At 44.0% G+C, this 19252-nt stretch overlaps 1 protein-coding gene across 4 annotated transcripts in view; it reads left to right on the top strand.

The window, feature by feature from the left end:
• The window catches only part of fam169ab (family with sequence similarity 169 member Ab), a 77916-nt gene that overhangs the window by 20565 nt on the left and 38099 nt on the right, over positions 1 to 19252 (top strand). For 2 of the 4 annotated variants that reach the window (XM_048527893.2, XM_048527896.2), the window contains exons 2-4: positions 9071 to 9225; positions 16511 to 16610; positions 17555 to 17640. In XM_048527893.2, the coding sequence (XP_048383850.1) occupies positions 9091 to 9225; positions 16511 to 16610; positions 17555 to 17640 (321 nt within the window). In that variant the 5' untranslated portion in view covers positions 9071 to 9090. The remainder of the gene's footprint in view (positions 1 to 9070; positions 9226 to 16510; positions 16611 to 17554; positions 17641 to 19252) is intronic. The other 2 variants (XM_048527894.2, XM_048527897.2) reach the window with 2 other exon arrangements.

The raw sequence follows: 19252 nt of genomic DNA, 5'->3' as shown, positions 1-19252 counted from the left end.
GTGAAAAACCTATTGGCTGCTTTTTAAACATGCTATTTGGACCTTTGATCCTACTGGCCCCCATCCTAAGATTTTCCGTACTGTTCCTGCATAAACACACTTACGTATGTCATGTGCTGAGCAGTGTGAGAACAAGGAAAACCTGATCTGTTCTCCCACAGGAAAATGACTTTGCATCCATGCTGGATTTGGACTGCATAAAAAATGTTTCTGTCCAAAGGATTTGTTCGGTGTAGCTACTATTTCCTTATCCCACTTTATTTTTTTTCCTGTCCCTACTTGTGAAGAGATGACGTTTACATTAGCTACTCTCCTTTTATGCCCTTTTTTATACTCCTGGTTGGATTGCTCTAATTCTGTTTTTTTTGTACCTTTGATCAATCCTTTGTTGCCTCTTGGCTAGTTCCTAAAATACTCCCAGTTCAGACTAACTGCTGTGCTTGGCAGCATTGTAACCCTTCTCTTTTAATCAAATGCCATCCTTGAGTTCCTGAGTAAGCTGTGATTGGATTGTTCTTTCTGTGCTTTTGTTTCTTAATAGAATCTTCCTTTTTTAAAAAAAATTGAATTATTTCTTTAAATGGCTCCCGCTATTTATTTACTTTTTATTTATCTGTCTTGTTTATTTATTGCTATAATTCTTTAATTTCTTTATCCACTCAACCATATTTCGTTGGTCACTCTTTAAGTGGGAGGTGATCATATTGAAACATACAAGATCCTTAGGGGACTTCACAGATTAGATGTGGAAAATTTGTTGCGTCTTTTTGTGAGAGTCTAGGACCATAGGGCCGAATCTCAGAATAAGGGGTTAAACCAGGATTTTCCTTCTGGGACCAAGTTGTTATTGGCCTTCTAATACTTGTTATGTTATGTTATTTTTGTCCTACTTCTGCTGTGTTACCATGAAGGGCATTGAATACAGTGAGACAGGAACTGGATGTGTTTTCTTCAGTTAGGCAGTCAGTGTGACCATCCAATATCCTATCATGTTGGTTGTGGCTGTCTAGTTGCTCATTTTAAGAAAAAAGCAACATATAAAACCGGAAACTACAGACCTGTTAGACCTACATCAGGACAATGAAAAATGCTAGAATCTATAATAAAGAATTTGATAAATGGACTTTTGGAATAATAATGATCTGATTGTGCACAGTCCGCAGGGATTCGCAAATGGGAAATGGTGTTTGATGACCTTGTTGGAAGTTTTGGGGTTATTACGACCAAAACTGATAAAGGGGAGTTGGCAGACTTGGTACACTTGGATTTTCCAAAGACTTTGGATAAGACCTCTGCAGCAACTTGGTTTGAATAATTAAAGCAGCTAGAATTGGTGGCAATGTACTGTCGTGGATAAATGATTGCAACCTGCCTGTCAACCAGAGTAGCAATAAATTGGTCACTCTCATATTGGCAGGTTGTGACTGGTTATTGAAGTATTAGTACCTGGACCCGAGCTGTTTGAGATTTAATAATGATTTGGATGTGGGGACCATTCTGAATTTGTGGATAATACAAATGTATGTTTGGAGGAAAATGTAAAGTTGTGTCACGAGGGCTTGGACAGGCTTAGTGAGTGGTCTAGAATGTGACAGATGGAATATAAACCTGAGAAATTGTGAGGTTATCCACTTTGCACATCTGTTTCTCCTTCCAGAGTAGAGTGGTTAGAAAGTATAGATATCCTTGTCAACAAGTCACTGAAGGCTAACCTGCATCTACAGAATGCAATTAGGAAGGCTAATGGAATTCCTACTAACAGGAATGGAATAAAAAGAGGTGTAGTGAAAACTTGCTTTGATGGCAGGACTGTTCTATGAGGAAAGATTGGGTAAACTAGGCCTGTAATCTCTAGAATGAGAGATGATCACATTTGAGACCTACAGTATACTTCAAGGGATAGGCAGGGTAGACGCAGATATTTCCTCTGATTTGGGAAGTGTGGACCTTGGAGCGCAAGTTTAAAAATGAGGAAGATGTCATTTAGGACCGAGATGAGGAGAATTTTTTTTACCGAGGTCATAAATCTTTGGAATTATCTACCCCAGGGGGATGTGGAGGCTCAGTCTTTGAGAATTTTTAAAGTGTAGCTTCTGATTACCAATGATATAAGGGTTTGTGAGGCTAGTGTGGCTGAAAGGCTTTGAAGTGCTCAAACAGCCATGAATGTATTAAATGGTAGATCGGGTTCACTGGGCTGAATGGACTCCTGCAACTGAGAGAAGTATTCAAGATCATGAGGGGTCTGCATGGAATAGATAGGGAGATAGCGTTCTTACTTATGAGGAGATTTGAAAATGAGAAGACTGATTTTAAAGTAATTGACAGAAGAAGCAAAAGTAACATAAGGTAAAACTTTTTAACCTAGTGAGTGGTTAGAATTAGAATTAGGTTTATTATCATGTGTACTAAAGTTACGAAAGAACAGGAGTACAGTGAAAAGTATAATGTTGCCAACACATGGTGTCTTCTTAGGTACAAAGTACCTAGGTACAAATCTTGGGTACAAAAATAGATAAAAATGAAGGGAAAAAAAAGTTACACTGCATTACGGATATACATGGTATAAGTTGAGAAAATAGGAAATAAAGCTAAAATGACAGGTTATGATCTGGAGCATAGTGGAGACCTTTTCCATTGAAGTATTGAAAAATGAATTATGTTGATAGCTGGTGTAAACATGATGGACCAAATGGCTATCTCCTAATGCAGGGATAATTCTGCAATTCAGAGGCTATGGGTGACTGTAATAAGCAAACATTTTCACGTGATATTCTTTGGTCTAACATTTAAGCAGAGCTGTTATCCTACTCTTAAAATGTATCTTGTTACGGGACAGTAAGATGTTGCACGAATATACTAAAGTTCTTCAAATGTTGCAAATGTTTATTTCTATATTGTCTCTTGAACTTGGTGCTACATTACAAGGTGTTGTCTTATTTCATATTTGGATTTTCTTTTGTAATTTACGATCAGTATCATCTTCATAAATCTATTTGTTCTTTTGGTGGGGGAGGGTGGAATTTGCTGCTTCCATACATTATTTACTCTGCCGAGGTGACAGCAAGTTCTTTCTGATGACAATATCTCTGCTCTTTCCTAAGGCCGAGAAACACCATTACTACTACTCCTGTATCACATGCCTATCTCTAGACCCTGTTTTATAGGCAGTTGTCTAGATTCAGTAGAACAGTGATTTCCATTACTGGTTAATGGATAACTAATCACTCAACTGCATCTAAATAATGGGTGACAGTTGTCTGGTGCATAGCTACGCAGCCCATACTAAAGGCATTTGTTGACTTTGCGGAATTTCTGTAACTTGTGCACAGGTATTGAGGCCAATATTTGTTTCTTTTCCACAGATCGTTTGAAAGTATGCATGTGCAAAGAGTATTTTCTGCCTGAATGCTCATGATCTGCATTCTTGCCTCTGGCAACACTCTGCCTGCTCAGCACAGAGATCTTTGAACCAATAGCAGCTGGGACTTGAGGGGACCTGAGTGTTGACACCTATTAGAATTGACAGCTCTGTGTTGGCTGGATGATCAGAGCATCAGACTTGCTCAGACAAATGTCCAGCCAAAGAGAGGAAATGAAGTGAGAGAAGTCCCAATTTGCAGCCTGAATGTTTTTAAGGTTCTTGCTGACTTCCCTTGGTATATATCAGATCTGATCTAACGCTTCAAATTTGTCACTCCTCCTTTCTTTACGGGCATTTTATCTCTGGAGCTTTGTTTCTAAACTCAGATGATCCAAAATGTATGAAAGTTTATCATTAAATAATTGTGAATTTGGATACTTGTGAGATGTGGACTATCTAGTTAATCACTACTTTCAGCGACGTCTTTTGACACATGAACATCATTGATGGTTCAGTGACCAATATGTTGTGTAACTGAGATAACAAAGTGTGGAGCTGGATGAACACAGCAGGCCAAGCAGCATCTCAGGAGCACAAAAGCTGACGTGTCGGGCCTAGACCCTTCATCAGAGAGGGGGATGGGGAGAGGGATAAATAGGGAGAAAGGGGGAGGCGGACCGAAGATGGAGAGAAAACAAGATAGGTAGAGAGGAGAGTATAGGTGAGGAAGTAGGGAGGGGATAGGTCAGTCCAGGGAAGAAGGACAGGTCAAGGAGGTGGGATGAGGTGGCAGATAGGAAATGGAAGTGCGGCTTGAGGTGAGAGGAAGGAATGGGTGAGAGGAAGAACTGGTTAGGGAAGCAGAGACAGGCTGGGCTGGTTTTGGGATGCAGTGGTGGGAGGGGAGATCTTGAAGCTTGTGAAGTCCACATTGATACCATTGGGCTGCAGGGTTCCCAAGCGGACTATGAGTTGCTGTTCCTGCAACCTTCGGGTGGCATCATTGTGGCACTGCAGGAAGCCCATGATGGACATGTCGTCTGAGGAATGGGAGGGGGAGTTGAAATGGTTTGCTACTGGGAGGTGCAGTTGTATGTTGCGAACTGAGTGGAGGTGTTCTGCAAAGCGGCCCCCAAGCCTCCGCTTGGTTTCCCCAATGTAGAGGAAGCCACACCAGGTGCAGTGGACACAATATACCACATTGGCAGATGTGCACATGAACATCTGCTTAATATGGAAGGTCATCTTGGGGCCTGGGATGGGGGTGAGGGAGGAGGTGTGGGGGCAAGTTTAGCGCTTCCTGCAGGTGCAGGGGAAGGTGCCGGATGTGGTGGGGTTGGAGGGGAGTGTGGAGTGGACAAGGGATTCGCGGAGAGAGTGGTCTCTCCGGAAAGCAGACAAGGGTGGGGATGGAAAAATGTCTTGGGTGGTGGGGTCGGATTGTAGATGGCGGAGGTGTCGGAGGATGATACGTTGTATCTGGAGGTTGGTGAGGTGGTGTGTGAGAACGAGGGGGATCCTCTTCAGGCGGTTGTGGCAGGGACAGGGTGTGAGGGATGTGTTGTGGGAAACGCGGTCAACGGAATGCCCTTGACCGCGTCTCCCGCATTTCCCGCAACGCATCCCTCACACCCCGCACCCACCACAACTACCCCCAGAGGATGCCCCTCGTTCTCACATACCACCCCACCAATTCCGGACACAATGTATCATCCTCCGACACCTCCGCCATCTACAATCTGACCCCACCACCCAAGACATTTTTCCATCCCCACCCTTGTCTGCTTTCCGGAGAGACCACTCTCTCCGCGACTCCCTTGTCCGCTCCACACTCCCCTCCAACCCCACCACACCCGGCACCTTCCCCTGCACCTGCAGGAAGCACTACACTTGCCCCCACACCTCCTCCCTCATCCCCATCCAAGGCCCCAAGATGACCTTCCATATCAAGCAGATGTTCACCTGCACATCTGCCAATGTGGTATATTGTGTCCATTGCACCCCGTGTGGCTTCCTCTACATTGGGGAAACCAAGCGGAGGCTTGGGGACCGCTTTGCAGAACACCTCCACTCAATTCGCAACATACAACTGCACCTCCCAGTCGCAAACCATTTCCACTCCCCCTCCCATTCCTCAGACGACATGTCCATCATGGGCCTCCTGCAGTGCCACAATGATGCCACCCATAGGTTGCAGGAACAGCAACTCATTTTCCGCTTGGGAACCCTGCAGCCCAATGGTATCAATGTGGACTTCACAAGCTTCAAAATCTCCCCTTCCCCCACTGCATCCCAAAACAAGCCCAGCCTGTCTCTGCTTCCCTAACCTGTTCTTCCTCCCACCTCAAGCCACACTTCCATTTCCTACCTACCACCTCATCCCACCTCCTTGACCTGTCCATCTTCCCTGGACTGACCTATCCCCTCCCGACCTCGCCACCTATACTCTCCTCTCTACCTATCTTGTTTTCTCTCCATCTTCGGTCCGCCTCCCCCTCTCCCCATCCCCCTCTCTGATGAAGGGTCTAGGCCCGAAACGTCAGCTTTTGTGCTCCTGAGATGCTGCTTGGCCTGCTGTGTTCATCCAGCTCCACACTTTGTTATCTTGGATTCTCCAGCATCTGCAGTTCCCATTATCACTGCTGTGTAACTGAGCTGTTTTGAATAATAAAGTGCCAGGTCAGTGCTGATTTTAATCTTTTTGAATGGTTGTGGAAGCCGCAATGTTGTTTTCAGTGTCTCTGGACTCAGGAGTTTTTTAAAATAAAATGTTCATGGCTACTGTTTTCCCTTGCCCCTTTCCTGTGACGTCTGCATGTAGTTTGATGATACTAATGCTGTTCTAATGGCTTTGGAGGAGAATAGCTTATTGAGAATTACACTGTGGGCTCGAATTGTTACTTAAGAGAGTAATTGTTGCTGTAAAAGAGCTGTTCATTTCCATGGAACAGTATCTCAATGTGAAACATCTAAAAGGCCAGAGAAGATTGGCGGGGGGGTGTCAAATTTTGACAATTTTATGTGTAGATTTTTTTTCTGAATTTGTATTGTTTTAGCTGATAGCAAGATAGTAACATCTTCTCTCCAACCCCAACAATGTTCTGAATGCCCTGATTGTGGATTTATTAACGAACATAAAAGCTGTTGAACATTGAGGGAGTGCTGCTCTTTCGGAAGGGTTGTCTTTCAGATGAGACATTAAATTGAGAAGTGTTCGGGCTTGTTAGATTAGAGAACTTTTCATGTCTTAGCCAGTATTCATGCCCAAAAAGCAACACCAGAAGTATAATCTCTGCACTTAATTCACAACTGCTTGCAGGATCTCGTGAACAAATTGGATGCAGCATTTCCTGACATAACAATAGTAGCTCTACAACCAAAAGTAATTAATTTGTATGAGGAGAGCTTGGGGATACCCTGGGTGTGTGAAAGAACTATACAGATACAAGCTTGTTCTTCTGTGGCAAAGAACAAAGAACAGTACAGCACAGGAACAAGCCCTTTGGTCTATCAAGACTGCGCTGACATATGATGTCTTTCTAAACTGATAACATCTGCGTCTATGCGGTCCGCATCCCTCTATTCTCTGCCAATGTATGTATCTGTCAGGATGCTTCTTAAATATTGCTATTGTATCAGCCTCCTCCACTACCTCTGGCAACACATTCAAGGTATTTAACCAGAGATAATGGGAACTGCAGATGCTGGAGAATTCCAAGATAATAAAATGTGAGGCTGGATGAACACAGCAGGCCAAGCAGCATCTCAGGAGCACAAAAGCTGACGTTTCGGGCCTAGACCCTTCATCAGAGAGGGGGATGGGGAGAGGGAACCACTCTGTGTCAAAACAAGTCTTGCTTCTCTCCACATCTCCTCCTTTAAGCTTACTCCCTTTTATCTTAAACCTATGTCCCCTAGTAATGACATTTCTGTGTCTGGTGTCAGCCTCCACACTCCACTGCCTCCAAGATCAATAGCCTCCCAACCCCACGCAGCTTACTTCTAGCTCTTTCCCAAAGTCCACAAACAGAACTGCCTGGGCTGACCCATTATTTCTGCCTACCCCTGCCCCACAGAACTCATCTCTTCCTACCTTAGCCAACTTGTTTTCTCCCCCTGACCAGTTCCGTCCCACTCACAGGCGCAATTCCTCTGACACCTTTCACATCAGTTTCAGAATTTCCAGTCTGCGGACTCTAGCCTGAGTCGCTTTACACATTCACTCCATGTCAGGTGGCCTCAGTGCTCCCCGCTTCTTCCTGACATAAAAAAGCCCTGAATCATTAACGTCCACATCCTCCACCACCCTCCTTCCCCTGTCCGAGCTTGCCCTCCTCTTGAACAGCTTCTATGTTAATTCCCCCCACTTTCTTCAGGTCGGAGGAGTGTTTCATGTGCACCTGCATGAGCCCCAATTATGCCAGTCGTTTTGTGGGGAACATGGAACATGCCTCGTTTCAGTCCTGTTTTGGCCCCCATCCACAGCTCTTTTCTCTGAGATATCAATGATATCATTAATGCTGTCTCCCTCTCTCTCATCTGAAATTGGAAACGTTTATCAATTTTGCTTCCAATTTTGCTTCCAATTTCCACCACGTTCTCACCTTCGTTGATCTGACTCTGACTGCTCCCTTCCCTTCCTTAACATGTCTGTTTCCATTTCTGGGGATACCTGGCCAACAATACAGATTATAAACCAACTGACCCCCGCAGTTACCTTGACTGTACATCCTCACACCCTACTTCCAGTAAAGACTCCATTCTGTTCTCCCAGTTCCTCCGCCTCTGTCACATGTGTTCTGATGATACCATCTTTGACAAGGGAGCCTCCGAAATGTCCACCTTCTTCCTCAACTAAGGATTCCCCAGCACTGTAGGTAACAGGGCCCACAACTAGCTTTAACCCATCTCCTGCACTTCAGCCCTCAACCCTCCCTCCTACCGCAACAGCAATAGTGTCCCCTTTATCCTTGCCTACCATCCCACCAGCATCCACATCCAGAGGATCATTAGCCATTTACTTCCTCCCTCCTTAGTATCCAATGGTCTAAACAGATCTTCCAGATTAAGCAGCGCTTTACCTGCACTTCACACAATCTAGTTTACTGCATTTGCTGCACACAATATGGTCTGCTCTACATTTGGGGAAACAAAGCGTACACTGCGTGACCACTTCGCAGAACCCCCACGTTCTGTTTTGAAGATATCAGTCCAGGTTTTTCGTTAGTCAGACAGCTGTTATTCCAGTGTAGATTCCTCTGATGCTGCTTGGCGTGCTGCGTTCATCCAGCTGTACACCTTGTTATCTCTTATTTCTGAGCAAGTGGACACTAGCAGAACAGCCGTGTTGAGTTACGTTTTCTTGTGAGGTAATGCAAGTTATTTTGACCCTACGACGTGTGTATTTGACCTGTAAAGTAACGCCCTCAAATCTTTTTCCGAAATGTCAATAAGTGATTTGAAATAAAAAGTAATTTAAAAAAGGAAAATGTTTTGCTTGATTTGGCGCTGTTCAAACTAAACAGTAGTATCAAAAATAGCAAATTGTGCATAGACCAATGAATGAATTAGTAAGAAACTGCATTACAGTGATGACTAAATATTTCTGCAAGAATCTCCTCAAATGCTGACATGAAATGGCTGATGTATTGCAATTTCAATTTGGGGATATGTTGCAAAAGAATTTTCTATTTTATTTGTTATTAGTTTGATTCCTTATAGTTGGAATGGCATTCCCTGTGGATTTTCTCGCTGAGTTGGAGCATGAAGACATCCAGCATTCAGCTGAGGAATACATGTCTAATCTTCTGCACTCTGACCCTGAGAAGCTGGAGTATTTCACTCTACCCAACAGAAGGAAGGTAAGACACTCAGCACCCCTACTCCAGGCTTTCTGATAAGAAAGAAAGATGTCACAAAAATTCTCTGTATCTGAGCTCCCAAAGGCAGAAGTGCCTGCATGTTATTAGGTAGAACGTGTTTTAAATGTTGTAGTGATTTGACATTCCAATGTATTTTCCTTTTTATCATGTTGTGCTTTTAATTTATAGTCCAGCTGCACAGAAGCTATGTTAACCAAAAACTTAAGTAAACGTAATATTGGATTATTGTTAAAATCTAGAGCATGTTACTGGTATAGTTAATATGTTGTTCTATTTTCTGGTAAATCAAACAGACACCATAGAAAGAGATAATGGGAACTGCAGATGCTGGAGAATCCGAGATAACAAAGTGTGGGGCTCGATGAACACAGCAGGCCAAGCAGCATCTCAGGAGCACAAAAGCTGACATTTCGGGCCTCGACCCTTCAGAAAAGGGGGATGGGGAAAGGATTCTGAAATAAATAGGGAGAGAGGGGGAGGTGGACTGAAGATGGATAGAGGAGAAGATAGGTGGAGAGGAGAGTATGGGTGGGGAGGTAGGGAGGTGATAGGTCAGCCCGGGGAAGACTGACAGGTCAAGGGGGCGGGATGAGGTTAGTAGGTAGGAAATGGAGATGCAGCTTGAGGTGGGAGGAAGGGATGGGTGTGAAGAACCGGTTAGGGAAGCAGGGACAAGCTGGGCTGGTTTTGGGATGCAGTGACAGGAGGGGAAATTTTGAAGCTGGTGAAATCCACATTGATACCATTGAGCTGCAGGGTTCCCAAGCGGAATGAGAGTTGCTGTTCCTGCAACCTACGGGTGGCATCATTATGGCACTGCAGGAGGCCCAGGATGGACATGTCGTCTAAGGAATGGGGGCGGGGGGAGTTGAAATGGTTTGCGACTGGGAGGTGCAGTTGTTTATTGCGAACCGAGCGTAGATGTTTTGCAAAGCAGTCCCCAAGCCTCCGCTCAGTTTCCCCAACGTAGAGGAAGCCACAACGGGTACGGCGGATGCAGTATACCACATTGGCAGATGTGCACGTGAACATCTGCTTGATGTGGAAAGTCTTCATGGGGCCTGGGATGTGGGTGAGGGAGGAGGTATGGGGGCAGGTGTAGCACTTCCTGCAGTTACAGGGGAAAGTGCCGGGTGTGGTGGGGTTGGAGGGGAGTGTGGAGCGGACAAGGGAGTCGCGGAGACAGTAGTCTCTCTGGAAGGCAGACAAGGGTGGGGATGTCCATTTAGTGGTGGGGTCGGATTGCAGGTGGCGGAAGTTTTGGAGGATGATGCGTTGTATCCGGAATTTGCTAGGGTGGTACATGAGGATGAGGGGGGGTCTCTTTTGGCGGTTATTGCAGGGATGGGGTGTGAGGGATGAGGTGTGGGAAATGTGGGAGACACGGTCGAGGGCGTTCTCGACCACTGTGGTGGGGATGTTGCAGTCCTTGAAGAACGAGGACATCTGGAATATACGGGAATCGAATGCCTCATCCTGCGAGCAGATGCGGCAGAGGCCAAGGAATTGGGAATAGGGGATGGAATTTTTGCAGGAAGGTGGGTGGGAGAAGGTGTATTCTAGGTAGCTGTGGGAGTTGGTGGGTTTGAAATGGACATCGGTTTCTAGCTGGTTGCTTGAGGTGGAGACAGAGAGGTCCAGGAAGGTGAGGGATGTGCTGGAGATGATCCAGGTGAACTTGAGGTTGGGGTGGAAGGTGTTGGTGAAGTGGATGAACTGTTCGAGCTCCTCTTGGAAGCACGAGGCGGCGCCGATACAGTCATCAATGTAACGGAGGAAGAGGTGGGGTTTAGGGCCAGTGTGGGTGCGAAAGACAAAACCTACAAAGAGACAGGCATAGCTTGGGCCCGTGCAGGTATCAATGGCCGCTCCCTTTGTCTGTAGGAAGTGGGAGGAATCAAAAGAGAAGTTGTTGAGGGTGAGGGCGAGTTCAGCTCAGCGTATGAGGGTGTCGGTGGAGTGGGACTAGTCAGGTCTGCAGGACAGGAAGAAGCAGCAGGCCGTTAGGCCATCTGCATGGGGGATGCAGGTGTATAGGGACTGGACGTCCGTAGTAAAAATGAGGTGTTGGGGACCGTGGAATTGGAAGTTCTGGAGGAGGTGGAGGGCGTGGGTGGTGTCATGGGCGTAGGTAGGGAGTTCCTGGACCAAGGGGGAGAAAATGGACTCCAGATAGGTGGAGGTGAGTTCGGTGGGGCAGGAGCAGGGGAGACAATGGGTGGACCAGGGCAGGTGGGTTTGTGGATTTTGGGAAGGTGATAGAAGCAGGCAGTGTGGGGTTGGGGAACAGTGAGGTTGGAGACTGTGGGTGGGAGGTCATCTGAAGTGATGAGGTTGTGGATGGTTTGGTGCTCGGGGGTGGGGTCGTGATCAAGGGGGCGGTAGGAGGAGGTGTTGGAGAGTTGGCATTTGGCCTCGGCGATGTAGAGGTCAGTGTGCCATACTACCACTGCGCCACCCTTGTCTGCGGGTTTGATGGTGAGGTTGGGTTTGGAGCGGTGGGCTGCCCGTTCTGCAGGGGAGAGGCTGGAGTGGGTGAGAGGTTGAGGTGGTTGATATCTCGACGGCAGTTGAAGATGAAGAGGTGAAGGGAGGGTAGGAGGCCTGGGGGTAGTGTCCAGGAGGAGGACTTGTGTTGGAGGCGGGTGAAGGGGTCAGTGGAGGGAGGGTTAGGCTCCCGGTTAGAGAAGTAAGCGTGGAGGCGAAGGCGGCAGAAAAACTGCTCCATGTCCAAACGTGACTGGTATTCGTTGATGTGTGGGTGGAGGGGGACAAAGGTGAGCCCCTTGCTGAGGACTGACATTCGTCTTCCGTCAGGGGGAGGTCTGGGGGGATGGTGAAGATGCGGCAGGGCTCAGTGTGGCTGTCTCCTCTGGGGTTGCTGGCTGTGAAGACCATAGAAACCTCTCAGTTTTGGTGCATTAATTAGAAAAGGCTCTGTATAAGTGAGCACAGTAAATTCCAATTTTCAGTGCAGTATAACAGCTTGAAATTTGTTTTCTCACATAGCTTTTACCATCTAAATGTAAACACTGCATATTACGTACAACAGTTTCATTTTGGCTTGTACTAAATGTGGCTGGTAAAGAATCTAACCAAAAGTTGTTTTCACAAAATATAGGAGATCTGAGTAAATATTCACTATTGTTGTATTTGGAATCACTGAATATTCAACTCTTAAGGGTATTGCAACCAATATCGAAACACCATGGCCAAAACAACTGTTTATTTTTTAATTCAAGTTTGTGGACACTTGTTTCCTATGCACTGGTGTCAATTTTTAATATAAAGAAATCATTGTAACAGCCCCAATTTTTGTCCAATATGGAAATACCATTAACATTTGCTGTGTGGATACATTTGGGGAGGTAGTGGTCTAGTGATCCAGAACTCCAGACTGATGTTCTTGGGATTTGGGTTTGAATCCCATCATGACAAATGTGAAATAAAGAGATGACCTAGTGATGAAAATGCAACCACAGTTGATAATTGTAAAGACGCATCTGGTTCACTAATGTCTACATGTAACTCCAGATGCAGCAACGTGATTGTTTCTGTCCTTAAATCCAGCTCTTAATTGCTGTCCTGGCAATTAGGAATAGGCAGTAAATCCTGAGCTAGCCAGTAACATCCTCATCCGGTAAACAAATAAAGTAAAAAAGAATTATAAACTGGAAATTCCTGGGCTTGATCTCTGACACTGTGTTAGCTGGTCTTGAGGTATAAGTGAGGGAAGAATTGTGCGTGGCTGTGATGTTCCTCACCTGCAAGTGTGTTTTTTTTTTAAAAAAAAGGTTACTTGAATGAAATACTGATGATTTCTGTGAAGGTTGTTTGCTGAACTACTTGTGCCAGTTCTGTTCTGTTAAATCAGAAAAGCATAGATCTGCAGATGCTGAAAATTTGAAAGAAACGCAGGAAAAACTAGAAGATTCAGGTCTGGCAGCAAAGTCTGGAAAGAAAAACAAAGTTAGCATTTCAGGTCTTGGACATTTCTGCGAAACTGGGAAAAGTTTGATATTTAAGGTGTAAACACATGAAAGGATAGGGGTATAAACTTGCATGTAGAAAGCGCTTTATATGATCACAGACACATTAAAGGTTCTCGCAGTCAATTAAGTACTTGTTAAAGTCTAGTCACTAGTAATAAAGGAAACATGGAAACCAAGTTGTATGTAGCTAGCTCCTGTAATCAGCAATGATTAAATCAATGGATGATGACCATTTAATCTGGTTTTGTGTTGTTGGCTGAAGGATAAATATTGGGAGACACCAGGGATATCATCCGTACTGTTCTTCAAATGGTAACATAGGAGCTTTTATGTCCTGCAAAACAGGTAGACAGGGCTTCTGTTTAACACCTCATCTAAAAGATGGCACATACAACAGTGAAATGCTCATTCAATGCCAAGAATTTTATCAACTGGCCTGTTTGAAAGATGTGGTGATGTTCAGAGGTGAGCTTGCAAGATAGATTAAAGAAAAAACTGGCTCAGCCGTAGAAGACAGAGGGTAGCAATGGAAGGGTGCATATCAGAATGGAGAGCTGTAACCAGTGGCGTTCCTCTGGGATCAGTGTTGAGACCGTTGCTATTTGTAATATATATAAATGATTTAGAGGAAAATGTAACTGGTTTGATTAGTAAGTTTGTGGATGGCACAAAGGTCGGTAGAATTGCGGATAGTGATGAGGACCATCAGAGGATACAGTAGGATATGGATTGATTGGTGAATTAGGCAGACAGATGGCAGATGGCGTTTAATTCAGAAAAATGTGAGGTAATGCATTTTGGAAGGTCCAATCCAGATAGAAAATATACAGTAAATGGCAGAACCCTTAAGAGTACTGATAGGCAGAGGGATCTGGGTGTACATGTGCACAGGTCACTGAAAGTGGCAATGCAGGTGGAAAAGGTAGTCAACAAGGTATACGGCATGCTTGCCTTCATCGGCCAGGGCACTGAGTTTAAAAATTGGCAGGTAATGTTGCAGCTTTATAGAACCTTAGTTAGGCCGCATTTGGAATATTGTGTTCAATTCTGGTCGCCACACTACCAGAAGGATGTGGATGCTTTGGAGAGGGTACAGAAAAGATTTACCAGGATGTTGCCTGGTATGGAGGGCATTAACTATGAGTGGAGTTTGGAGAAACTTAGGTTGTTCTCACTGGAATGACGGGGATTGAGGGATGATGTGATAGAGGCCTACAAGTTTATGAAAGGTGTGGACAGTCAGAAGCTTTTTCCCAGGGTGGAAGAATCAGTTACTAGTGGCCATGGGTTTAAGGTGCAAGGGGCAAGGCTTAAAGGTGATGTACGAGACAAGTTTTTCACACAGAGGATAGTGGGTGCCTGGAACTTGGTGTCGCAGGAGGTAGTGGAAGCAGATATGCTAGTGACTTTTAAAGGCTGTCTTGACAAATATATGAATAGGATGGGAATAGAGGGATACGGTACCCAGAAGGGTAGGGGGTTTTAGTTGTGACGGGCAGCATGATGGCGCAGACTTCGAGGTCTGAAGGGCCTGTTCCTGTGCTGCAATTTTCTTTGTTCTTTGTTGCTCGAGATTGTTGAGCTTCATTGATATACTGATGGTGGCTGACGACAGAAAGGTCAGAATTAGAGTAACGTGGAGGACTAAAATGAAGGGCCACCAGAAACATTTGTCAGCTGAACAGAGGTGTTCCACAAAGTGATTCCCTGGTTAATATTTGGGCTCCCATGTGTAAGAGACGGAATTGTGGGTAGTGAACGCAGTAGACTGCTTTTGAAAGAAGTACGCAGAAATACCTGTCACCTGGAAGGATTGTTTAGGGTCTCTGTGAAAAAGAACAACGTAAAAGGGTGTCACATCTCCTGCGTTTGAATGAAAGGTGTAATGAAAACGGAACAGGGTAGTGGGCTAACTAACAGCGTGGACCAGGGTATTGAGGAGAAAATTAACTGTTCAGAGTGCTGAAAGGGAAAGTGCTGGCATTATGCTGTTAATGACCATTTTACTTTCTCCCGTCCTTTGCCCTATCCGCCCACTGTGCCAGGCTAGCCTGGTCAGTTGTACTTGTGCCTGCTTCCCAAAGTTCTGTAGGATTCAAACATGTAGCAGTAAACCTGGGAAAATGGAACAGAGTCCTTTCAGGAAGGAGGGTGTGAGGAAGTGTAGCCAAGCTATTTTTGGAGACTGTGGACTTGTAGGTCATTAGCTTATCCCCAGATCGAGGAATAGAAATGAAAAGACAAGTCACAGATAAATTATGTGAAGGCAACAAAAAGTAGGAAATTGGAAGTAAAGTTGAAATCTTCCAGTTGAACTGAAAGCTGGAAAGGTCTTGCTCAAAATCTGACTCATTATTAACTTTAAGAGTTAACAAGATTTAGAGCTGGATGAGCACAGCAGGCCAAGCAGCATCAGAGGAGCAGGAAGGCTGACATTTTGGGTCTGGACCATTCTTCAGAAAAAGGTTTACTGAAGATGGGTCCAGACCTGAAATGTCAGCTTTCCTGCTCCTCTGATGTTGCTTAGCCTGTTGTGTTCATCCAGCTGTACATCTTGTTATCTCAGATTCTCCAGCATCAGCAGTTCCTACTATCTCATTACTAACTTTCCCCAGTTTAGAGCCACAGCTCTAAATATCATGTTATGTTACATTTATCTTTAAGCTACTGGCCCACCTGCTTCATGTTTCCAGTGCTTACTCGTTCTACTTTAACACGTTCACTGTTTACTGTTTCTTGCTGCTGTTACTGAAAAATCACTTGCTGTTAGTAAAATTGACTAGGAAGGAATCTGAACTGTCCTGTCAGCAGAAATTCCAAATAAACAATTGGCTGAGCTATGCTTGCTTGGGAAATGATATAGAATGGGGAACATGGCCCCCTCTGATTTTTAACCCAACCCAAACCAACCCAACCCTTTCAGTGGAACAGAATGGATTCAGATCAGACATTTGTTTTATAGCCCAGCCCAATATATGTTCCTTTTGGCTTCTGCATTTGCCAGGATGTAACACAAGTTCCTGACCTTGTCCCAATCCATTTCTATCAGATGTGTTTGATTTAAGCTAAAATCTTGTCTCCATGGAAAACATTTAACAGGAGAAGAAATGGATTCTGATAAACATACTGAATTAATGAGCAGCAGTGGAGTGGTGAGAAAAGTGAAGGTTATGTTTTATTACTTTAATGCCGATACTACCATTTTCATTATGGATCACACATTCAGGTAGCTGACTTGCCACTGATTGATTGACATATGTTTTCTGTCACAGATTCCAGTTAGCCTGTCCTCTGTTGCTTTTGTTCCACTTTATGGTGGCGATATGACTTATAAAGTTCTGGCTCTCTTTGCTCCTGAAAATCAGTTCACAGGTTGGTGCCATGTTTTTATAATATGACTTGCTAGTTAAGGAGGCATTGACTAATTTGCACTCTGTGTCCATCCTGCTCATGAAATTGCACACTTGTTTGTATTTCAGTATTGTTTGTTATAAGCATCTATCACTTTGATAATGAAAGAATTTCAATTGACTTTGTTTATTTGTACAAGTTTCTGATTTTTCCCTCTGTATGTTAGTATTGGGTCTGTAGAACTACTTGGATGTTGATTAAACTCAATGTACGTGAATTGCACCATTTCTGTAAATGTAGTGAAATGGAAAGGTAAAGTTTAATATATAAGAACAGGAGTAGTCCTTTTATTTCCTCAAGCCTGTCTATCGCTCACTGGGATTAAAGCTGATTTCTGACTTAATGTCCATGAAGCAAAGCCGGTTAATTTTAATTCCTGCAAATTTAAAAAAAAATCCACCTCCCTTCAATTGTTGCATTCTAGAACTATTATCAGCTGCTGTTCACAAACGGGAGTTTCTACATCTACCATTTATTTATGTGTAGTAATATTTCCTGAATTCACTCCTGAAAAACTTGTCTTTAACTTTGTAGGCTATGTTACCTTGTCTTAGACTACTTAACCAAAATGTATCTCTATCTTCGCTTTTGTCATTATCCATAATATCTGGAAAACATAGTTTTAAATTGGCACTTAAACTTCTAAATTTTGGGCAATACAATTCCAGTTTGTGTAATCTCTCCTTGTAGTTAAACTCACGGTGTTTAGATATTGCTCTGTTAAATCAATGCTGCATTCTTGCCCTAGGTATGACTGTCTACCCCATCATCAATGAGCTAAGACTTTACCTAATTGTTAACCACATATCCCTGATTCACTGACTTCCTTAGAGTTGTTTGTGTGTGTGGAGGAAGGTTGTGAGAAGCAGACATTTATACCATCTCGCCTTGTTTTCCTTTACAAGCTGTGGCATTGTACCTGGTGGATAGATGGTGGGCAGTTGATGACATCATCAAAACAGCTGAATCCTCCCGTCAGGGCCCCCAGCAGGTGAATTAACTTTTGACTCTTTTTATCAATACAAATTTGTAAGATTATGTTTTCAGACTGCCTCATTTAGAATAATATGATGGAGGCATGAAGCGTGCAATGGAACCTGTCCTGAATTCTACCTGACAATAAGGTTGTTCAAGGTTAAAGTGGGATCCAGGAGTCTTACTGAGAAGAAGGTATAAAATGTTCATCATCGCTGTGTATGGTGGCCGAAAGGTCTGTGATGACTCATGGGCAAATATTTAGTTTCCAATTATATAAACCTAGAATATAGGAGCAGGAGTCAGCTATTCAGCTCCTCGAGTCTGCTCAGCCATTCAATATGACGTTGGTTGATTATCAAACTCTTTAGTGTTTTGTGGCCTGAGCATTTTCCTGTGGCAGAGAATTCCACTGGCTCACCAAGCTCTGGATGAAGATGTTTCATCTTATCTCCACCCTGAAAGGCTTACCCCTTATCCTGAGTCTATGATCCCTGGTATATGTACATCCAGGCCATCATCCTGAATTTGTCTTGTCTAAACCTGTTAGAATTTCGTAGGTTTTTATAAGGTTCTATTTCTATGAGGGCTTCCCTTACTCTTCTAAAATCCAATGAATATAATCATAGCCAATCCAGACTGTTCCCCATTTGTCAGTCCTGCCATCTCAGGAATCAGTCAGGAACACCTCTGTTTTACTCGCTCCTTAGCACAAACTTCATTCCACAGATAAGGAGATTAAAACTGCGCACAATGCTCCAGGTGTGGTCTTACACCTTGCACAATTGCAGCAAGACATCTCTGCTTTTCAGCTTTCAGGAGGTGCTAGCCATGTAAAGCTGTATAAATTGTTATTAAACTATGTTTAATTCCAAAATAGAATGGAGTCTGGGAGGGATCTCTAGCATCACCTATTAGCATTTCTAGCTAGACACAAGGTTCATTTGATTTGTGCATCCATGAAAATGTGCAATGAAAGGCAAGATCCTGCAGCAAGTCATTGTTTTATCAGATTACAGATTTTTGTAAAGGTTTCCCTGAAACTCAGATAAGGAAACCTGCAAGAATCAGAGAGAAAAGGAGAGAGAGCACAGGGTTTGAGGCAGCCAATCCTATTTCTGAAACCAAGAACATACTGTCTTTAATCTTCACCACACAATATGGGTAGGAGCTCATGCTAAGATTGAAGACACCAATTTGTGTGGACTGAAGTGAAACTGAAAGATTTGTCAATCATTGGTTAGAGAGAGGAATCCCTATGGTAACCGTTTACTGTAAAATTAATTTGGGGTTTGGATGTTAGCCAGCTGGGCAAGGGAAATGAAGCTGGTTGTTGGGAACTGAGATTAGGTATGGTCTAGTTCTGACAGAATAAAGTGCCCACTTGAGGGACAGAGTAAAGTCTAACTGTGGTGTGGGATTTTCAGTTATTATGAAAATTTAAATAGATTCTCAGAATTGTTACTGTGCAGAAGGAGGCCATTCAGCCCATAGTGCCTGCACCAGCTCTCTGAGCATTTTAAACCTGTGCCAATCTCCTGACTTTTCCTTGTAACTCTTGCTCATGTTTTATATTTAAGTAACCAACTAATACCCACTTAAATGGCTCAGTTTAACCTCCCACCACC

Source organism: Stegostoma tigrinum, chromosome 3, assembly GCF_030684315.1.
Source record: "Stegostoma tigrinum isolate sSteTig4 chromosome 3, sSteTig4.hap1, whole genome shotgun sequence".
Lineage (NCBI taxonomy): Eukaryota > Metazoa > Chordata > Chondrichthyes > Orectolobiformes > Stegostomatidae > Stegostoma > Stegostoma tigrinum.
This window is presented reverse-complemented; position numbering and strand designations above follow the sequence as displayed.